This window comes from Ovis aries, chromosome 11 (assembly GCF_016772045.2).
Source record: "Ovis aries strain OAR_USU_Benz2616 breed Rambouillet chromosome 11, ARS-UI_Ramb_v3.0, whole genome shotgun sequence".
Classification (NCBI taxonomy): Eukaryota; Metazoa; Chordata; class Mammalia; order Artiodactyla; family Bovidae; genus Ovis; species Ovis aries.
In genome coordinates, this window is record NC_056064.1 from 28,726,963 (window position 1) to 28,746,688 (window position 19,726).

Consider the following 19,726-nt stretch of genomic DNA (forward strand, 5'->3'; position numbering starts at 1 on the left):
AGGACTGGTGACAGCTAAAAATAGCTGCTTTCTGCCTTCTGGTCCAGAGTAAAGAAAAAAAATATCGTTAGGGACATCCATCTAGGTTAGGGCTTTTGAGCTCTGAGCAGTGGTTTTCTGCAGCCATCAGTGGGTGCCAGTTCCAGGCTGGAATCCCTGGGTGTGGTCCTTGCTGATCTGGACCCTCTTCAGTCTCTTTTCCTGGGGAGGATGCCCTCTGGTATCAGTCTTCTTTGTGAAACCAAAAGCTGGAAGTGCTATTATGGGTTAGTGCAGAGGTCCCCTGCTCACTGAGATTCTCCCTATATCTCCCCTTGCTGTCCCCTTTTTAGGGGGCTGAGGTTTTGCCTTTGGCTGGAGGAGGGAAGGGAGAATAGTATTAGGGTGCTGGAGGTTGTAGGCTAGAGCAGGGGTCCCGCAACCTCCGGGATCTAATCCCTGATGATCTGAGATGAAGCTGATGTAATAAGAATAGAAATAAAGTGCACAGTGAGTGTAATGCTCTTGAATCATTCTCAAACCATCCCTCCTCTACCCCTTTCCCTTGGAAAAATTGTCTTCCACAAAATTGGTCCCTGGTGCCGAAAACGTCCAGGACCGCTGGACTGGAGGACGAATAATTGGTTATTCTATACAATTATTATCATGACTTGAAAACATCTGCAAGTTTAATAGCCAAGGATTGTTGCTATGTTGGAGTTTTGGCTGGAGGAGGCTGTGTGTGTGTGTGTGTGTGTGTGTGTGTGTGTGTGTGTGTGTGTTCCTCTCTCCACGGCATTCATAGCTTTTGTTCACAGAAATCCTAATCTGGTTCCCATTACAGGTGGCATTCCCTTTTAGGCAGAGTACGTTTTAGAAGTGTTTTTCAGATCGCAGATTTGGAGAGGTGACACCTTGCTTGTGCATTGTCTTAATTACCATTGCCGGTGTGAACATCCATCTCACCAGCCAGTGAGCAGGTGAAGCTGGCTGGGTGGGAGGTGTTAGATGGATATTCACTGGCACTGAGAGGCCAGGGTGTGAAACGAGCAGTGTCGTTTCGGGGCATTTGTAACCCATGGAGAGCAGACAGCAGTTCTGAGTTCCAGCGGCAGATGAGAGGCTGGTTTTGGAACAGAAGCAATTGGACAGAGAGGATGAATAGCTTGCGGAAAATGGGCAAGTGAACCGTGAAGGGCGTTGGTGTGATTTTCTGTCCTTTCTCCTGTGAGTGCCTCGGAGATGGTAGGATAGGACTGTGATACACTGGAGGGGATGGCAAGGACGAAAGGACCCCTCTAGGCCACATCCGAGGTGTAGCTGGAGCCTCGTAACCTCTGGAGTTTTCTGTGAAAGTGATGCTACCCTCTCCCCCTGATCTGGTCATACTCATCATCCTCATTTCTCATCCTTTGAGGAACAGGTGCCTCTCACGTCCTCTCTCTGGTTTATTATGAAAACAATATGCTTTCTTTATTCTTTAAATACAAAATTAGGTCGTTCTGTGTTTTTGCCAAACTATACATCTCTTGCTCCCTGCCAGAGATTCACGGCTCCATCTAAAGGTCATGTCCCTGGATTGGTTGACTAGGGTGCATCTGCAAGAAAAATTCGGCCTTGCTTAGTTTTAGTAGATTTTTTTAAAAATGAGTAAGTCAAAGAACAACATGCCGTCTCATTGGTCCGCCTAAATGTGAAATGGGTTTGGAAAGTTGCCAATGACAAAGGACATCTTTCAGGTCTGTGTTATGGCACAGTGTGTGATGGGTGAGGTTGGGAGGAGGGAGGGAGAGAAACAGGGTGGCAGAGGAGTGCCCACAAATATCAGGGCCCCCTGCTGGCTGGAGCCCTATGCCTGGTGCGTCCTTTTTACTACAGCATTGCCATGGTTTTCCCAAAGGGAAATTCACCAGAGGCAGAGAGTGATTGAACATTAAATACACCAGTCTGTACTCTGGCCTGTTTTTTTCTTTTTTTAAGATTTATTTATTTATTTGGTTGTGCTGGGTCTTAGTTGCAGCACGTGGCATATAGTTCCCTGACCAGAGATTGAACACAGGCCCACCCTCCTGCATCGGGAGCAGAGTCTTAGCCTTTGGAACACCAGGGAAACCCCCACACATATGATTAAACTTTTTCCTTTTTAAGAAATTGAGTTGAGAGCCACATAACATAAAATTAAGCATTTTAAAGCTGTAGTTCGGCAGCATGTACACCCATTATGTTGTGTAGCCACTGATTTTTTTTCTAGTTCGTAACCATTTTCATCACTCCCAAAAGAAAACCTGGTACTCGTGAAGCAGCCACTCCCCAGGTCTCCCTCCTCTCATCACCTGGCAACCACCAATCTGCATTCTCTCCCTGTGGCTTTCCTCACTCTGGTATTTCATATACATGGAATCATAAATTATGTAGCCTCTGGTGTCTGGCTTCTTTTACTCACATGATGTTATCAAGGTTCATTTATATAGCAAGTGTGAGGACCTCAGGACTGAATAATAATCCATTGCGTGTCTGTAACACATTCTGTTTACCCATTTATCCATTGATGGACACATGAGTTGTATCCACCCTTTGGCTATTGTGAATAACATTGTCTGAACCTTTGTGCACAAAGATCTGAATACCTGTCTTCAATTCTTTGTGGTATGGCCCTAGCAGAGGAATTGCAATGGTGGCTCTAACTCTTTGAGGAACTGCCCAACTGTTCAAGTTGCAATTCAACTTTAATGTGTATCCTCCACCTTCACAGATCTTCCTTGACCTGTCCTCACTGCCTGAAACAGAGCAACACCTTCGACCCTTTCCTGTGCGTGTCCCTGCCCATCCCTCTGCGCCAGACAAGGTACGTGAGTATCATGCTGGTGAACTTGGTACATGAGCATCATGCTGGTGAACTTGACATCCATCCTTTGGAATCTCTGGGCCCTGCAGCTGCAAAGTTATCTTTTGCTTCTCAGCCAAGCCTTGCTTCTTGGGGACATCCAATGACCTAATGGGATGATTAACGTGAAAGGTTACTGAGTTCCTTCTTTGGCTGCAGAAGGAATTATAAACATGCTTTTGTTTATCAGCCCCATTGCCCGGCTTCCATCTTTGGCCTATTTAGAAGCTGGCATGGGCCAGTTGGTACCACTCAAACAGACAGAGGTGAACCAGAGAAAACTTGTCATCCTCTGTTTTCCCCAGCTTTATTTCTAAATCCTTTTTCCTCTTGGGGAAGGTGTAGGAAAAGGTTTATTTAAGGGGCAAAGGAAATGGAAAGGAGTTGTTGGGAGATACGAGAAAAAAAGAAAAGAGGAGGCAGGATTAGGTAGGAGACATGATGAAGTTTGGCTCTGCAAAAAGAAGCACGTAGTACAAGCATCCCAGAAGCCCAGGTCTTGGCAGGGACTGTTAAGGCCACCGCCAAGCATATGGAAGCTTAGTGAATTCCTATATGGGGCCTTTCTTCCCTGGGTTCCCCCGCTTTGCAAAATCTTTTCTCTTGCCTTCTGTCTGTTGTTATCTTCCATCTTTAGGATGTGGTGAAGACTGATGGCTTTATATATCCTTTCCTGGCAACTGAACCCCCCTTCCTGCTCTGAATTCCTGTTCTGCTGATTGTCAATGCCATAAATATATTAATAACTGACTTATCCTATCATCATATGATGGCTGCTGATAGATGATATGAGCTATGATTCCTGGCCAGATGCAGCATTGCACCATGGTTAGGACCACTGACTCTGGGGCCAGACTGCCGGGGTTCAAGTCCCAGCTCTGCTAATTATTCGTATGGATTAAATTGTTACTGTAGTAGAGAGCAGGAGAAGCAGGAGTTGGAGGGGTAGGCCCTGGTGTGCTGCTGGGTGTAGGAGACAGTGGAACTAGAGAGAGTCCAGAGAAGTTGGGGAGCAAAAGGGCTATATACTCCATCACAAGGGAGAAAGAACTTCAGGGGAAAAAGGGGAGCCTTGTCAGTAGTGTTGAGTTGTCCTGGAGGGAGAAGCTTGACTGCTCTACTTTTCAGACTTCAAAGTTTCTTTTTGCTTTAGAATATCTACTTAGCAAATAGAATCTTGAGACCATAGATCGGAACAGATGGTCCCTGACTTAACGATGGTTCTATGTACAATATGTTGATTTTACAATGGTATGAAAGTGATGTGCATTCAGTAGGAACTGTACTTTGCATTTTGAATTTTGATCTTTTCCCAGCCAAGCAATGTGAGGTATGGTCCTCTCTGGGCAGGGCAGCACCACAGCTCCCAGTCCAGCCTGGTGATCACAAGGGTAAACAAACCACACACTTAAAACCGCTGGTTTTCACCTTCAGCACAGCATTCAGTAAATTACAGGGGCAATTCAAAACTTTATTATCACGGAGGCGCTATGTTAGCTGATTTTGCCCAACTGTGGGCAAATGTAAGTGTTCTGAGAATGTTTAAGGTGGGGAGGGCTAAGCTATGATATTTGATAGGTTAGGTGTATTAAATGCATTTTCGACTTAAGATACTTCAAGTTACAATGACGTAATCCCATCGTAAGTTGAGGAAGACCTTGGTGTGGTTCTTGATCAAATATCTTTTATTTATGTGACGTGAAGTCACTCAGTCGTCATGTCCAACTCTTTGCGACTCTGTGGACTGTAGCCTACCAGGCTTCTCCATCCATGGGATTCTCCAGGCAAGAATACTGGAATGGGTTGCCATTTCCTTCTCCAGAGGATCTTCCCGACCCAGGGATCGAACCTGGGTCTCCTGCATTGGAGGCAGATGCCTTAACCTCTGAGCCACCAGGGAAGCCCATCTTTTATTTATAAGTCGCTGGAAAAGTACACGCTACTGAGACCCTTGGGGAATTGGCTCTCCGCTGCCACCTGGTGACAATGTGCTTAAAGGGCAATGACCTGACCAGGAAGCAAAGATTTGCCCAAGTGCTAAACCTGCTGTAGTGTCAGTGATGTTGGTGACAGCCCATGTCTGCCCTTTAAGGATGTGGCCTCCTTCCTCTTTTCCAGATTCTTGAGTGTCACCTTGGTCTTCCCCTCCAAGAGTCAGCAGTTCTTGCGCGTTGGCCTGGCCGTGCCGATCCTGAGCACAGTGGCAGCCCTGAGGAAGATGGTTGCAGAGGAAGGTGGCGTGTCTCCAGAGGAGGTGTGATGGGGGACCTGGGCATGGGATGAGGGATGCTAACCGCACCAGCTCTCTAGGCTATTTAGGCTAATTTTTGACTCTCAGTGACTCCAATGTGACTCATGAGTTACTGTTTGATTAATAGTTCCTGGTGTCTGTGATGACTGGGCCGAGACTGCTCCCTGCTTTTTCACGGAATAACCCAGAAAGGAAATCACCTTTGTCTTCCAAAAAGGTGACGATGATGACGATCATCATCCTTTCAACAATAGCTGGCTCTCAGTAGTGCTGATTAAGTGCTGAGCACCACTCTGTGAACTTTATAGCTAATTTGCTCCCCACCGTCATCCTGTGAGGCAGATATTACAGTTATCCTCATTTTACCAGTGGGCTCTGGGCAAGTGTGACACAAGGTCAGTGACTGGGCCAGGATTTGAATGCAGATAGTGGTTTCAGAACCTGAGCCACTATTCTATATTTTCACTCCTGAGAATATAAACCAGGAGACTGAAGAACTTGGGATGAGTACAAGAGAGAGGCGATTTGGAGACAGTGGGATGGGTGTGCTCTACTTTTTTTTTTTTTTTAAGTGTCTTGGTAAAGAGTTTGGATTCACTGTGACTTTGGTGGACAGACCCATAATAGGGTCCCCCAGGAAAGGACAGGATAGAAGGAATGGTGCTGAAAAGCAACAAGAGAAGGACTCAAAATGGGGTTCTAATTGTGATTCAGTCCCTTTCTAGTTTTTGGACCTTGGACAAGTAATCAGTCCCCTATTTCTTTAGTTTTTGTTTTTTTTTTTTTTCAATTGAGAAATGTTTTTTGCCACACTGTGCAGCATGTGGGATCTTAGTTTTCCTGACCAGGGCTCATACCCATGCCTCCTGTCTTGGGAGCACAGAGCCTTAACCACTGGACCTCCAGGGAAGTTCTGATCCTCTGTTTCTTTAACCGTAAAATGGAAATTTTATACTTCCATTGGTGTAAAATTGGTGACTTGGTGACCTCATGAGATTTTTTTTCTAATTAAGGAATATTTTTAACCTTTTCGTTACAGAAGGGAAGGGATATAAGGAAGTGTCCGTCTTAAGGTTATAACTTAACTTGTTGAGTTTTTACATGTGTGTACATCTGTGTAACCACCATGATAACAGAACCTTTCTGTCACTCCAGTGGGCTCCTTCCTGCTTCTACCCAATCAATTCTTCTGACTTTTCTCACTATTTTAATAAAGATCTCAGCTGAAAGAAAAGATGTGTGTCTGCATGTCAGTTGTTGATTCTTTCCACCCTTCAGGGGACAGAGTTGGATCTGGGGGCAGCCAGGACCCTCAAAACAGTCGTCACCCATCTCCTCCACTACAAGACCAGCCTTTTCCGCTCACCTCAGTGTTCCATGAAAATATTTTCCATGTATGGTACAATGTGAAAAAAGTTGGCAGTGCTATTTAGAAGTTTTTAAAGTGGAGATCGGTTAGTGGGAAACACTCTCAATGTTTGTTTGTCTGAAGTAGGCTTCCTTTTAGGCGCATTCTGTCAGGATAGTTTAGCTGGGTATAACACTTTAGCTTTTCAATTTTGTTCTCCCCACTCTGCCTTTGGCACTTTGATATTCTATTGCTGCAGTTGAGATCCAAGTCTGTGTTAGTCTGACTGTTGCACCTAGTGTTTTATTACTAAAAATAAGTAACCACTTGGAAGGAAAATGTAAAAGAGAGGTTTCAGGCAACTGGTCACTTGTAGACTGCTTCTCTGTTAAGTTCCCTTTGAGAAACAAAAGGGAAAATGATCCTTTTCATTCTAGGTGATCTTGGTTGAACTGTACCCCAGTGGGCTCCAGCGGTCTTTCTTTGATGAAGAGGACCTGAATACTATTGCAGAAGGAGATAATGTCTACGCCTTCCACGCTCCCCCATCACCGGGGCAGGAGATGCTCTCAGGTACAGTAGTGCTGTTCAGAATTTTATTTGGATATTATGAATTATAAGTTTGAGAGAAAACCTTTTGGGTGCTAAGGCATAAGACATACAGTTTTAGTACTTGGAAATATCAGGTTTATTTTCTCTGATTTTTTTTTACAGATGATTCATTATTAAAAATCAATCAACTAATACAGGAATTCTCAAAACCTTAGTATTAGAATCATCTGGAGAGCTTGTTTAAGCAGATTTCTGAACCCTACCCACAGGGCTTTTGACTTTTGAAGGTCAGGGGTGGGGCCTGAGAAATTACTTGTCTGGTAAGCTCTGGTGATAATGGTTCTGCGGCCACATTTTGAGAACCACTATTCAGAATGGGACTTCCCTTGTGGCTCAGACAGTAAAGCATCTGCCTACAATGCAGGAGACCTGGGTTTGATCCCTGGGTCAGGAAGATCCTCTGGAGAAGGAAATGGCAACCCACTCCAGTACTCCTGCCTGGAAAATCCCATGGATGGAGGAGCCTGGTAGGCTACAGTTCATAGGGTCGCAAAGAGTCAGACACAACTGAGCAACCCACTTTCATTCAGAATGGGTGCTGGAGTAATCTTTGTCTTCAGGAGTCTCATGGTTCAAGGTCAGTGCTTGAAGTAAAACTGTTATAGCAACCTAGATGTGCATCAACAGATGAATGGATAAAGAAGTTGTGGTATACACACACAATGGAATATTACTCAGCCATAAAAAGGAACACATTTGAGTCAGTTCTAATGAGGTGGATGAACCTAAAACCTAGTATACAGAGTGAAGTAAGTCAGAAAGAGAAAGATAAATATCATATTCTAATGCATATATACATAATCTAGAAAAATGGTACGGAAGAATTTATTTACAGGGCAACAGTGAAGAAACAGACATAGAGAATAGACTTATGGGCATGGGAAGAGGGGAGGAGAGAGTGAGATATATGGACAGGGTAATATGAAAACATACATTACCATATGTAAAATAAATAGTCAACGGGAATTTGCTGTATGGCTCAGGAAGCTGAAACAGGGGCTCTGTATCAACCTAGAGGGGTGGGATGGGGAAGGAGATGGGAGGGAGGTCCAGAAGGGAGGAGATATATTTATATATGGCTGATTCATGTTGAGTTGAAGTTTGACAGAAAATAACAAAATTCTGTAAAGCAATTATCCTTCAATAAAAAATAAATTAATAAAAAAACCTTATAAACTGGAATAGTAGATGGTCAAATAGGTTATTAAATGACATATTGTTAACAGTCTCACTTCCCTATGTTTACTTTTCCTAAACTTTGGATAGGCAAAGATGGTCAGTTTCTGACAGCCTTTCATTGTAGGTCAGTATACATTTTGGTCCAATTAACCAGTCAAGAAGACTCATATTAGAGCACCTTGTTCCGCAGATACATTCTCTGCCCCAGGCTGTATCCTTGGCCAGCTTAGGTGGCAGACTGGCTGTGGGAACCAAGTATCTGCAGTCACTCTGAGTCACTGGAAAGACTCTGGGTGTGGAACCTGGAATAAAACATTGATAGGCCCTGATTATGTGATAACTCAGTGAAAGAATCCCTCGTTTCAAATTTAATCACAGGTCACACATCTGAGCCTTAAAAGTAAAATTTCAGAGCTGATTGGAAATTGAGGATGGGCCAATTCTTCTACTTTCTCAATGACAGAGATTTTTGCATTCCCTCTATGCTTCTTATGTTGGCTTTCTAAGAGAGCAGAAACCCTACAGCTCTCTGACCAAAGCATACAAGCAACCAAAATCATTTTGGTGTATTTTTCAGATTGGCTTTGAAAAGTGTTGATTAAAATCTCTATATTTTAAAGGTGGCTGAACACAGCAGCAAGTTCACTACCGTGTAGATCCTCTTCTTACACCAGGTGTCCAGTGGCACACGTGCCATGAACTTTAACACTGCTTTCCCTGAAGCCCTCCAGTGTCTCCCATGGGTGGTTAATAGATGCTCAAAGATAAGAGGGGCTAAAAGCCAGCGTTCTGACCCAGCACAGTAGCTCCTTTAAGAACGCAAATGTAATTCTTGATCTTCAGCTCGTCCGTCTGGTCTACTGGTCTCCCCACGCTTGGCAGCCCGTGAGGGTCAGCGATTATCCCTGCCCATCCACAATGAGACCACGGTGCTAATCCTCTTCTGTAATTTGGTGGGCTCGGGGCAGCAGGCCAGCAGGTATGTTTAACTTTGTCTTTTTTTCACATGATTTCTGCAGTGTGTCAACATGTACTTGGAATTTGGGCTGGAATAATTCTAATTTGATAAAGATTAAATATCCATTCTTAAGGTTGATCCACAGGGAGTAGGGTGGAAGGTGCTTGCTGATCAAGAAGATCAGAAGTAATGGCCCTCAGCAGATGGCTAACACCATCCTTAACAATTAAGTATCAGCGGTTTTTCTATTGGCTTTAGGAACAATGATAACAGCTCTCATCACTATTTTTAAGTTTTTTTTTTTTTTAATTGGCTGTGGTGCATGGTATATGGGATCCAATTGAGTGAAGCCAATGAGTAGAGTCAACACTGTTGACGCTTGGGTTATTGTTGGTTTTTGTTTTGCTGAAATAACCTCGTGTACTTGGATTTCCAGGTTTGGGCCTCCTTTCTTGGTAAGGGAAGACAGAGCCATCTCATGGATCCAGCTCCAGCAGTGCATTCTCAGCAAAGTCCGATACCTCATGAAGAGTGAGGTCCCCATACAGGTCAGTGTGTGTGTGTGTGTGTGTGTGTGTGTGTGTGGTATGTGTGTGTGTGTGGGGGGGGTAGGAATTTGGGGGTAGCTCAAGAGAGACAAGAATTTGGCATCAATGACAGCAATCACATTGTCATATCAAACTTTAATTTTTATGCAAGAAAAATCACCATTTTATGACCTGTGCCGTTCCTCTTTGTCACATTACCAAAGACCTTTCATAGATGGAGCTTTTGCTTGTTGAATCTTTTGAAACACTATTGGGTCCTTCCCTGGTGATTCAGTGTCTAAGAGTCCGTTCTCCCAATGCAGGGGGCAACAGGTTCTATCCCTGGTCAGGGAACTAGATCCTACATGCCACAACTAACTGTTACCATGCTGGAGCTGAAGATCTAGCATGCTGCAACCAGGAGAAAAGATCCCAGAGTTGAGACCCAGTGCAGCCAAACAAATAAATATTTTTTAAAAAAACTGGAAGAAAGAGGAATTTACATCATTCGTTTGTGGCTTCCCATAGTTATTCCTGGAGAGAAACTTATTGTAAAAAACTGTAATGTAGACATTTGAACCAAAAGTTTCAATGGATTTGCGTCCTGTTGCTCTCCACCTAAAACTATCATAGCGTTGTTAATCAGCTATACTCCAACGTAAAAAAAGAAATGAAAAAACAGTTTTAAGGGACTTGAAGTATTACTTCTGTGGAAAACTAAAATTGATGTTTATATCCAAATATGAGAATGTAGATATTCAAATAATTTTGTCCAATTTTTGAAAACACATGAAAAACTCCAAGAAGGAACACCTTTATGCCTTGCTCGTTTATTGATTCTCAGACTGGTTTAGTTCAGTTCAGTCGCTCAGTCATGTCCAGCTCTTTGTGACCCCATGGACTGCAGCACACCAGGCTTCCCTGTCCATCACCAACTCCCGGAGCTTACTCAAACTCATGTCCAAAGAGTCAGTGATGCCATCCACCCTTCTCATCCTCTGTCATCCCCTTCTCCTGCCTTCAATCTTTTGCAGCATCAGGGTCTTTTCCAATGAATTGGTTCTTTGCATCAGGTGGCCAAAGTATTGGAGTTAACAGCTTCAGCAGCAGTCCTTCCAATGAATATTTAGGACTGATTTCCTTTAGGATTGACTAGTTGGATCTCCTTGCAGTCCAAGGGACTCTCAAGAGTCTTCTCCAACACCACAGTTCAGAAGCATCAATTCTTCGGCACTTAGCTTTCTTTATAGTCCAACTCACATTCATACATGACTACAGAAAAGGCCATAGCTTTGACTAGATGGACCTTTGTTGGCAAAGTAATGTCTCTGCTTTTTAATATGCTGTCTTGGTTGGTCATAGCTTTTCTTCCAAGGAGCAAGCGTCTTTTAATTTCATGGCTGCAGTCACCATCTGCAGTGATTTTGGAGCCCCCAAAATAAAGTCTGTTACTCTTTCCACTGTTTCCCTATCTATTTGCCATGAAGTAAGGGGACTGGATGCCATGATCTTTTTCTGAACGTTGAGCTTTAAGCCAACTTTTTCATCCTCTTTCACTTTCATCAAGAAGCTTTTCAGTTCTTCTTCACTTTCTGCCATAAGGGTGGTGTCATCTGCATATCTGAGGTCATTGATATTTCTCTTAGCAATATTGATTCCAGCTTGTGCTTTATCCAGCCCATCATTTTGCATGATGTACTCTGCATATAAATTAAATAAGCAGGGTGACAATATACAGCCTTGAGGTACTCCTTTCCCGATTTGGAACCAGTCTGTTGTTCCATGTCCAGTTCTAACTGTTGCTTCTTGACCTGCATAGAGATTTCTCAGGAGGTAGGTCAGGTGGGCTCATATTCCCATCTCTTGAAGAATTTTCCACAGTTTGTTTTGTTCCACAGAGTTAAAGGCTTTGGCTTAGTCAATAAAGCAGAAGTAGATGTTTTTCTGAAACTCTCTTGTTTTTTCAATGATCCAACAGATGTTGGCAATTTGATCTCTGGTTTCTCTGCCTTTTCTAAACCCAGCTTGAACATCTGGAAGTTCACAGTTCACGTACAGTTGAAGCCTGGCTTAGAGAATTTTGAGCATTATTTTGCTAGTGTGTGAGATATGTACAATTATGTGGTAGTTTGAATATTCTTTGGCATTGGCTTTCTTTGCGATTGGAATGAAAATTGACCTTTTCCAGTCCTGTGGCCACTGCTGAGTTTTCCAAATTTGCTGACATATTGAGTGTAGCACTTTCACAGCATCATCTTTTAGGATTTGAAGTAGCGCAACTGGAATTCCATCACCTCCACTAGCTTTGTTTGTAGTGATGCTTCCTAAGGCCCACTTGACTTCACATTCCAGTATGTCTGGCTGTAGGTGAGTGATCGCACCATCATGGTTATCTGGGACCTGCAGATCTTTTTTTTTTTTTTTAATATAGTTCTTCTGTGTATTATTGCTACCTCTTCTTAATACTGCTTCTGTTAGGTCCATACCATTTCTGTCCTTCATTGTGCCCATCTTTGCATGAAGTGTTCCCTTGATATCTCTAATTTTCTTGAAGAGATCTCTAGTCTTTTCCATTCTATTGTTTTCCTCTATTTCTTTGCACTGATCACTGAGGAAGGCTTTCTTATCTCTCCTTGCTATTCTTTGGAACTCTGCATTCAAATGGGTATATCTTTCCTTTTCTCCTTTGCCTTTCACTTCTCTTCTTTTCTCAGCTATTTGTAAGGCCTCCTCAGACAACCATTTTGCCTTTTTGCATTTCTTTTTCTTGGGGATGGTCTTGATCCCTGCCTCTTGTACAGTGTCACGAACCTCCATCCATAGTTCTTCAGGCACTCTGTCTATCAGATCCAATCCCTTGAATCTATTTGTCACTTCTACTGTATAATTGTAAGGGATTTGATTTAGGTCATACCTGAGTGGTCTAGTGCTTTTCCCTACTTTCTTCAATTTAAGTCTGAATTTGGCAATAAGGAGCTCATGATCTGAGCCACAGTCAGCTCCTGGTCTTGTTTTTGCTGCCTGTGTAGAGCTTTTCCATCTTTGGCTGCAAAGAGTATAATCAATCTGATTTGGTATTGACCATCTGGTGATGTCCATGTGTAGAGTCTGGTAGTTTCCAAATAAAAGCAACAAATTTTAAAACCGTTTCTTATTTTTTGGGCGTGCCATGGGGTATGTGGGATCTTCGTTCCCCAACCATGGATAGAACTCCCACCCACTGCATTGGAAACACGAAGTCTTAACCACTGGACCATGAGGGAATTCCCTAAAACCATTCCTTTTAGCCCCGATAGTATCAGAAGTTTTTCTGATGGCTGCTTGGCACAGAAGACTTTTAACATTTTTAGGGACAGGTCAGTAGCCTCAGAATTTCGTTTTCCCCCAATTATTCTCTAAGTACAGACTTCCCATTTGGAGGATGTCCCAAACATTTCAAAGGGATTTCTTCATAATTATTCATAATTCATGTGCTTTCCTGCCCAGGGAAAACCATACATTTGACTCAGGATTTACCCCAAATATCAGTTTGTTAATGACCTTTTCTACCTTTGTACCAAATCTTTATCTCCAAAGGATTTTTGTTCCATGAACTGTCCGGCAGATCTGCCCAAATTAGAAACTCGAATTTCTCCCTAAGTAGGTCAGAATATCTAGTAATAGCTTTGGCCTTCCCCAAACACTGTGCTCCTTGCTGTTGAAAGTGGACAGAACTGCATTCATGCAAACACTGAACTCAGCTGTTCTTAGTCTCCCCCTGGTCTCCCATGTACTTTTGCCTCTGCACCTCTACAGCGATTTCAGTTTTAGAAACCAATCAAGCAGTCAGTGGGGCCTGCAAAATTCTGATACAGGCAACCCCTGACTTTATTTTCTTAAAACATTGTGGTAAAATGCATGTAACATTAATTTTAACCATTCACAAGTGTGCATTAATTGTATTCCTCATGATGCATAGCCGTCACCACTATACCCCCTGCATTTTTCATCATACCCACAAAAACTATAGCTATTAAATAATAACTCCCTCTTCCCCCAGCACCTAGCCTGTGGCACCCTCCGTTCTACTTTCTGTCTTTATGAATTTGACCACTCTGGGTATCTCATATAAACAGAACTATACAATATTTGCCCTTCTGTGTCTGGTTTATTTCACTAAGCAAAATGTTTTCAGGGTCCATTCATGTTGCAGCATGCATTGAATTTACTTGTTAAGGCTGAGTAATATCCCATTGTGTGTGTCTTTGAGACTCTATGGACTGTATAGTCCATGGAGTTCTCCAGCCCAGCATAATGGAATGCGTAGCCCTTCCCTTCTCCAGGGGATCTTTCCAAGGCAGGGATTGAACCCAGGTCTCCCGCATTACAGGCAGACTCTTTACCAGCTGAACCACTAGGGAAGCCCAAGAATACTGGAGTGGGTAGCCTATCCCTTCTCCAGGGTATCTTTCCAACCCAGAAATCAAACTGAAATCTCCTGCATTGCAGGCGGATTCTTTACCAGCTGAGCTGTCAGGGAATCCCTTGTGTGTAATAATAACATTTGGTTTATCCATTCATATGTTAGATGGATTCTTGGGTTACTTCTACCGGTTGACTATTGCAAATAACGCTGTTTAAGGTTCACTTGGCTACCCTGGTGGCTCAGATGGTAAAGAATCTGCCTGCATTGTGGGAGACCTGGGTTTGATCCTTGGGTTGGGAAGATCCCCTGGAGAAGGGAAAGGCTACACACTCCAGTATTCTGGCCTGGAAAATTCCATGGGGTTCAATGGAGAATTCCATGGGGTTGCAAAGAGTTGGATATGACTGAGCAACTTTCACTTTCAAGGTTCACTTCAGTTCAGAAAAGTTAGAATATGAAAAAAATGTACATCTTAGAATAAAAACATGTGACATTTCTTTTATGTGGCTTATTTCGATGTGTACAAATACTTAACATTTGATAAGTAAAATGTACCCTAGCTTGCTTTTAGATAATTGCCTCACTTTGGTTATCTGATGACGATTATAATCATCTTGATAAATTAAATTGCCTATTAATAATTGATGAATAGAATTGGTTTAATTTCCCATTTATTGTGACAACATTTGCTTCAATTAACCATGTGTTATTTTATTTTTTAAAATGTTATTTTAAATCACTGTGTTCACTGTTTCAGAAAATTTAATGTTACATGGTGGTAGATTACTATGTTAAAAGGTATAGGGTGTATCTTCTAAAAAAACTAAATCCTTTATATCTCCAGGTTTAGAAAACAATTATTAAGGACATATTCAAAATACCCTATAATCAGAAAGTTGCATTTTTTGAGTAACTTCTTTACACATAACCATCTGATTCACACCAACATGCACATTGACCTGCTTCCTGTTCTTGGCTTGGCAGAACCTGGGGTCACTGTTCTCCATCCGGGTCGTGGGACTCTCCCTGGCCTGCAGCTATTTGTCCCCACAGGACAGTCGGCCCCTCTGTCACTGGGCCGTTGACAGGTAAGGGGATGTTCCAGACATGATAAGAGAATGAATTCATTCTTGTCTGACTAGACTCCTTTAAGGCTATGTATCAGTAAAACTGATGACAATCTTAGTTGCTCTTGGTCTTCAGCACTAGTGACTGGGTTAGGTCCTTGTATACATTCTGTGCTTCCAGTCCTTATGTCTAAGCAGGACTGATGGCCACTTCAGAGATGGAGGGGACCCTGGGGTTCCCACAGCTAGTTAAGGATTGTATACCTTCCATGAACTCAAACCCTGGGGTTTTGTTTTGTTTTTTTTGTTTTTTAATAGTTTCAATTTTGTTTTGTTTGTCATTTTTATTTTTTGGCCATGCTATATGACATGCAGGATCTTAGTTCCCTGACTAGGGATGTAACCCCATGCCCTCTGCATTGGAAGTGCAGAGTCTTAACCATGGACCCCCAGGGAAGTCCCTCAAAACCTGTTTTTGAATCATCTTGGTGACAGCTGGAGGCTCATGTGACATCTCCACTTTTTTCTTGCAATACATTCAAAACCTTCTTTTAGGGGGCAACCCTCCCATTGCTTGTCTATATGCATCTTGTTGTTTCACGTCTTCCACTTTCTTCTGCATTAAGGCCAGCCAATCTCTTCTGAAATGGGCTGAGTACAAGCAGCTGGAAAGAGTAATGGGCCAATGAGATTTTCTGGGTCTGGGGGGCTCTGGAAGGGGAAGACCTTTTAGGTCGTGGAGGTGGGCTCGAAGGTGCTCCTTTCACTTCACAGTGGAGGAAAACCCAGCAGCTCATTTTGGGCATCATCAGAATTAGGTGTGTGTGTGTAGGATGTTCAAACAGAACAGACCTGTTGACATTGAGCAGGTGGCTGGGGCTGCAGTGGGAGCACTGAGCCATGGCCAGGCAGCCACCAGACCCTCAGGGCTCACCAGCTCCCAGGGCAGGGAGGACAGACGCTTTAAGGTAGATGAAGGACCAAGCCTTCCGCAGACAGCGCCTCCCCAGGCCCCCGACCTCAGTTTCCATGCAGCTCTGGATGTTTCTGTTGGGAACATCGGTCCTGGCGATGGGGAGGGTGGGGAGAGTGGGAAGCCTGTTTCCATGTCTTGGATGGGCCCCCTATTCTCTCATCAGGGCTCTGCATCTCAGGAGGCCAGGAGGCCCTCCGCACATCAAACTGGCTGTGGAGTGGGACGTTGATACCAAGGAGCGGTGAGTCCAGCAGAGCCTAGCTCGAGCAGAGGAGACAAAGCCTGTTTGTGCATAAAGGCCTTCCTGTGCCAGCTCCCCTGATGCCACTGTGGGGTGTATGAAGCTTCCCGGATGCCCTGTGACCCTTTCCTCCCAGAAGCCCAAGTGGCAATTGTGTGTCTATAAACAACAGCAGTAGGCCTAGTACAATGATGTCGGTGGGTGATGGCCGTGGAGGTCAGGGTCACAGTTGCAAATGGTGACGTGACACTTATCCACTCCCCCTGGCCAGTCACTGCTCTGAGCACTTTCCATCCGTGCAGGATATTTCATGCATCACATTCTGTAAGGTAGGGCCGATTTGAATCCACCTTGTCAGATGAGGAAACCAAGGCACAGAGAGATTAAGCGGCTGCTCAGTGTCACACAGCCCGTGGCTGGCAGCGGCGGACTTTGGACTCAGGCCATCGGGCTCAAGTGCACACTCTGAGTCACTCAGTGTGGCTGCTTCTCTAACCCTGAGGGCATCTTCCAACGTTGCGAAAGGACACTGTTCGGCCTGGTGAGGGTTTATTCATCTCAGCTAGGTGCCAGGTCGTGTATCACATGAAACAAAGACGCGTAAGCCAACGGCTTGGTCCTTCTCAGGGCTGGTGGGGGCGACTGAGAATTCCAGTAAGAGAGCGGACGCTCTGGAAGCCCAAGGAAGGGAGCCTTTGACTCCACGGCAGATGCTTTGCACCCCGTTAGCTGGGAGTAGAGACCCCCAGTTGGGGGGTGGTGTGGGGAGGTGAGACACCCACACGGCCTCTCTGCTCCCCCTGTAGCCTGTTTGGGAACCCCCAGGAGGAGCGGGTGCAGGACGCGGACAGCGTGAGGCGGCAACAGCAGGCCCACCAGCAGCACAGCTGCACGCTGGACGAGTGTTTCCAGTTCTACACCAAGGAGGAACAGGTCCCTCCCTGGGGGTCTGCGCCTCGGCTGGACGGGGGGGTGCCAGGGCCCATCAGTGGGTGGGCTCACGGTCCTGGTGGCTTCCCTTCCAGCTGGCCCAGGACGACGCGTGGCGGTGCCCCCACTGCAAGGCCCTGCAGCAGGGGGTGGTGAAGCTGAGCCTCTGGACCCTGCCCGACATCCTTATCATCCACCTCAAGCGCTTCTGCCAGGTGGGTGAGAGGAGGAATAAGCTCTCCACGCTGGTGAAGTTCCCGCTCGCCGGGCTCGACATGGCTCCCCACGTGGCCCAGAGGAGCACCAGCCCCAAGGCCATGCCGGGCGCCTGGCCTCCTTCCTGGAAGCAGCCAGCCTGCCTGCCCACCAGCTACCCGCCAGACTTCCTGTATGACCTCTACGCCGTCTGCAACCACCACGGCAGTTTGCAAGGTGGGCATTACACAGGTGAGCCTGCCTCGCGGCCCGTGGCTGCTGCTGCTATGGCCACATTCGTGGCTGTGGCCTGGGCCTCCAGATATCCTGGGAAGGGACACCCATGAGATGCCAGGCTCACTCAGGCACTCAGCACCAGCTGACCCCTCACCCGCTGCATGCCCAGAACCTGCCAGAGGGTAGGGGGTGCTGGTCCAAGCATGGAGCAGGGTTAGGAGGGTGGTTGGGATAGAAAGTTAGTTACAGCCCGAGTTTTCACCATACCAGGTGAAACCCAAAGAGTGACATTTGTCCTCATCTGTGATTCAGCCCAAAGACTCCCACTTATCAGATTTGGTATTTATTTCTATGGGGTACATTCAATTGTAACTGCCTCCTAGGAACTTGAAGTGAATGAAGGATGGAAAGACAGAAACAAAGAGCTTGGCAGCTCACTCAGTTCATAATTGCATACCTTTGTCTGTTCTCTGCTAATATAAATTAGGTCATTTCTGGAAAAAAATTCTTGGAAATATTTTGGTTTTTGAAAAGTGTGCTATTGCCAGTGTACTCACGAACCTGCAATTTGAAAAATACTGGACCGTATAAACAACCAGGATCATCACTCATTTGTTCATTGAGCAAATATTTATGAAGTCTCCATTCTATGCCAAACCCTGGGCTAGGTGCTGGAGCCTAAGTGATGAGCAAGATGAATAGGAGTTCTGCCCTCATGGGACTAATTTTAGACACAGAAATTAAAAAGGTGCTTGTCCCTTTAACACTTTCACTACTCGGTGTCATGAAAAGGTGATTGGTTGCTGTGTCTGAGATACAGATAAGGGCTGCCTGAGCATGTTACCTTTAGGAAAGAAGATGTGGAACTAGCTGTTTGACTAATGGTAGGAAAACATTATGGGCAGCACTCTAGCATGTGCAAAGGTCCAGAGGCAGAGTCTGGGTGGTTAAGAATTGATGAAATCACACTGTGACTGAAGGCGGAAGTAAGTCAAGATGGGGCTGGATCTCAAGACACTGGAGGCCATGGAAAAGAGATTGCATTTCTCCAAACCATGGTGGGAAGCCATTAAAAGGTTTTCGGCAGAGGAATAAAGACATGATCGAGTTCACAAAGTGAGGTCTTAGCTCGAACAGAGAATTGGGTGGAACAAGAATATAAGCTGGAATTGCAATTAGGAGGTTGTTTCTGGGCCTCAAGTGGGAGATGGTGTTGCCTGGGACTTCAGTGGTGATAGGGTATTCAAGACACATTTGAGAAAGAGAATTGGTCAGACTGGCTTTTGAACTCAGCATGGGATGGAAGAGAGGCAGGAGCAAAGATGAACTTCTCTTGCCTGGCTTGAGCCAGTGCAAGTCAGTCAACTGTGCTTCCACAGCAGGGGACGTGGGTTCAATCCCTGGTTAGGGAACTAGGATCCCACATGCCATAAGTTTCAGCCAAAAAAAAACCCAGCCAAGTGTGGCTCATGGGCCAAATCCAGTCTGGCACCTGTATTCATTTGCTTCATGAGTTAAAAATGGCTTTTACATTTTAAAGGGGGGTAAAAAAGCAAAACCAAAAAAAACAAACCAGATAACAGCAAGAATATATGACAGAGACCGTAGGTGGCCAAAGGTGACCTGCACCAAATGGGCTATTTGGCCCATTACAGAAAAAAGCTGGCTTTTACTCCTGAATTAGTATGTTATGGTACCATTTACTGAGATGTGGAGGGAAAGGAGAGGAATATTTCTTGTATTTGTTTGGAAGGTGGTGAGAGTCTTATCTATAATCATTTTCTTAGATGTTTGACTATAGTTCTTAGGTGGGAAGGAAGTGTATTATAATCCCAACTACATATTGTCCTTGTGTACTGAATCAGAGATGTGCATTTTGAAGCTTCTCAAAAGAACCAGAATGACCTTTTAGCATTGTTACCGTACGTTAGCATTAC

The 19,726-nt window shown here is 44.6% G+C and overlaps 1 protein-coding gene and 1 non-coding gene across 3 annotated transcripts in view; one reads left to right on the forward strand and one right to left on the reverse strand.

The window, feature by feature from the left end:
* The window catches only part of USP43 (ubiquitin specific peptidase 43), a 48,785-nt gene that overhangs the window by 17,658 nt on the left and 11,401 nt on the right, over positions 1-19,726 (forward strand). The window contains exons 4-12 of one of the 2 annotated variants that reach the window (XM_042255659.2): positions 2,732-2,824; positions 4,982-5,117; positions 6,900-7,035; positions 9,097-9,232; positions 9,648-9,759; positions 15,128-15,231; positions 16,350-16,427; positions 17,234-17,360; positions 17,453-17,804. In XM_042255659.2, coding sequence (XP_042111593.1) covers positions 2,732-2,824; positions 4,982-5,117; positions 6,900-7,035; positions 9,097-9,232; positions 9,648-9,759; positions 15,128-15,231; positions 16,350-16,427; positions 17,234-17,360; positions 17,453-17,804 — 1,274 coding nt within the window. The remainder of the gene's footprint in view (positions 1-2,731; positions 2,825-4,981; positions 5,118-6,899; positions 7,036-9,096; positions 9,233-9,647; positions 9,760-15,127; positions 15,232-16,349; positions 16,428-17,233; positions 17,361-17,452; positions 17,805-19,726) is intronic. The other variant, XM_042255660.2, reaches the window with a different exon arrangement.
* Positions 4,692-4,763, reverse strand: TRNAW-CCA (transfer RNA tryptophan (anticodon CCA)). Its single transcript has one exon. It is a non-coding gene; the product is annotated as a tRNA-Trp (tRNA).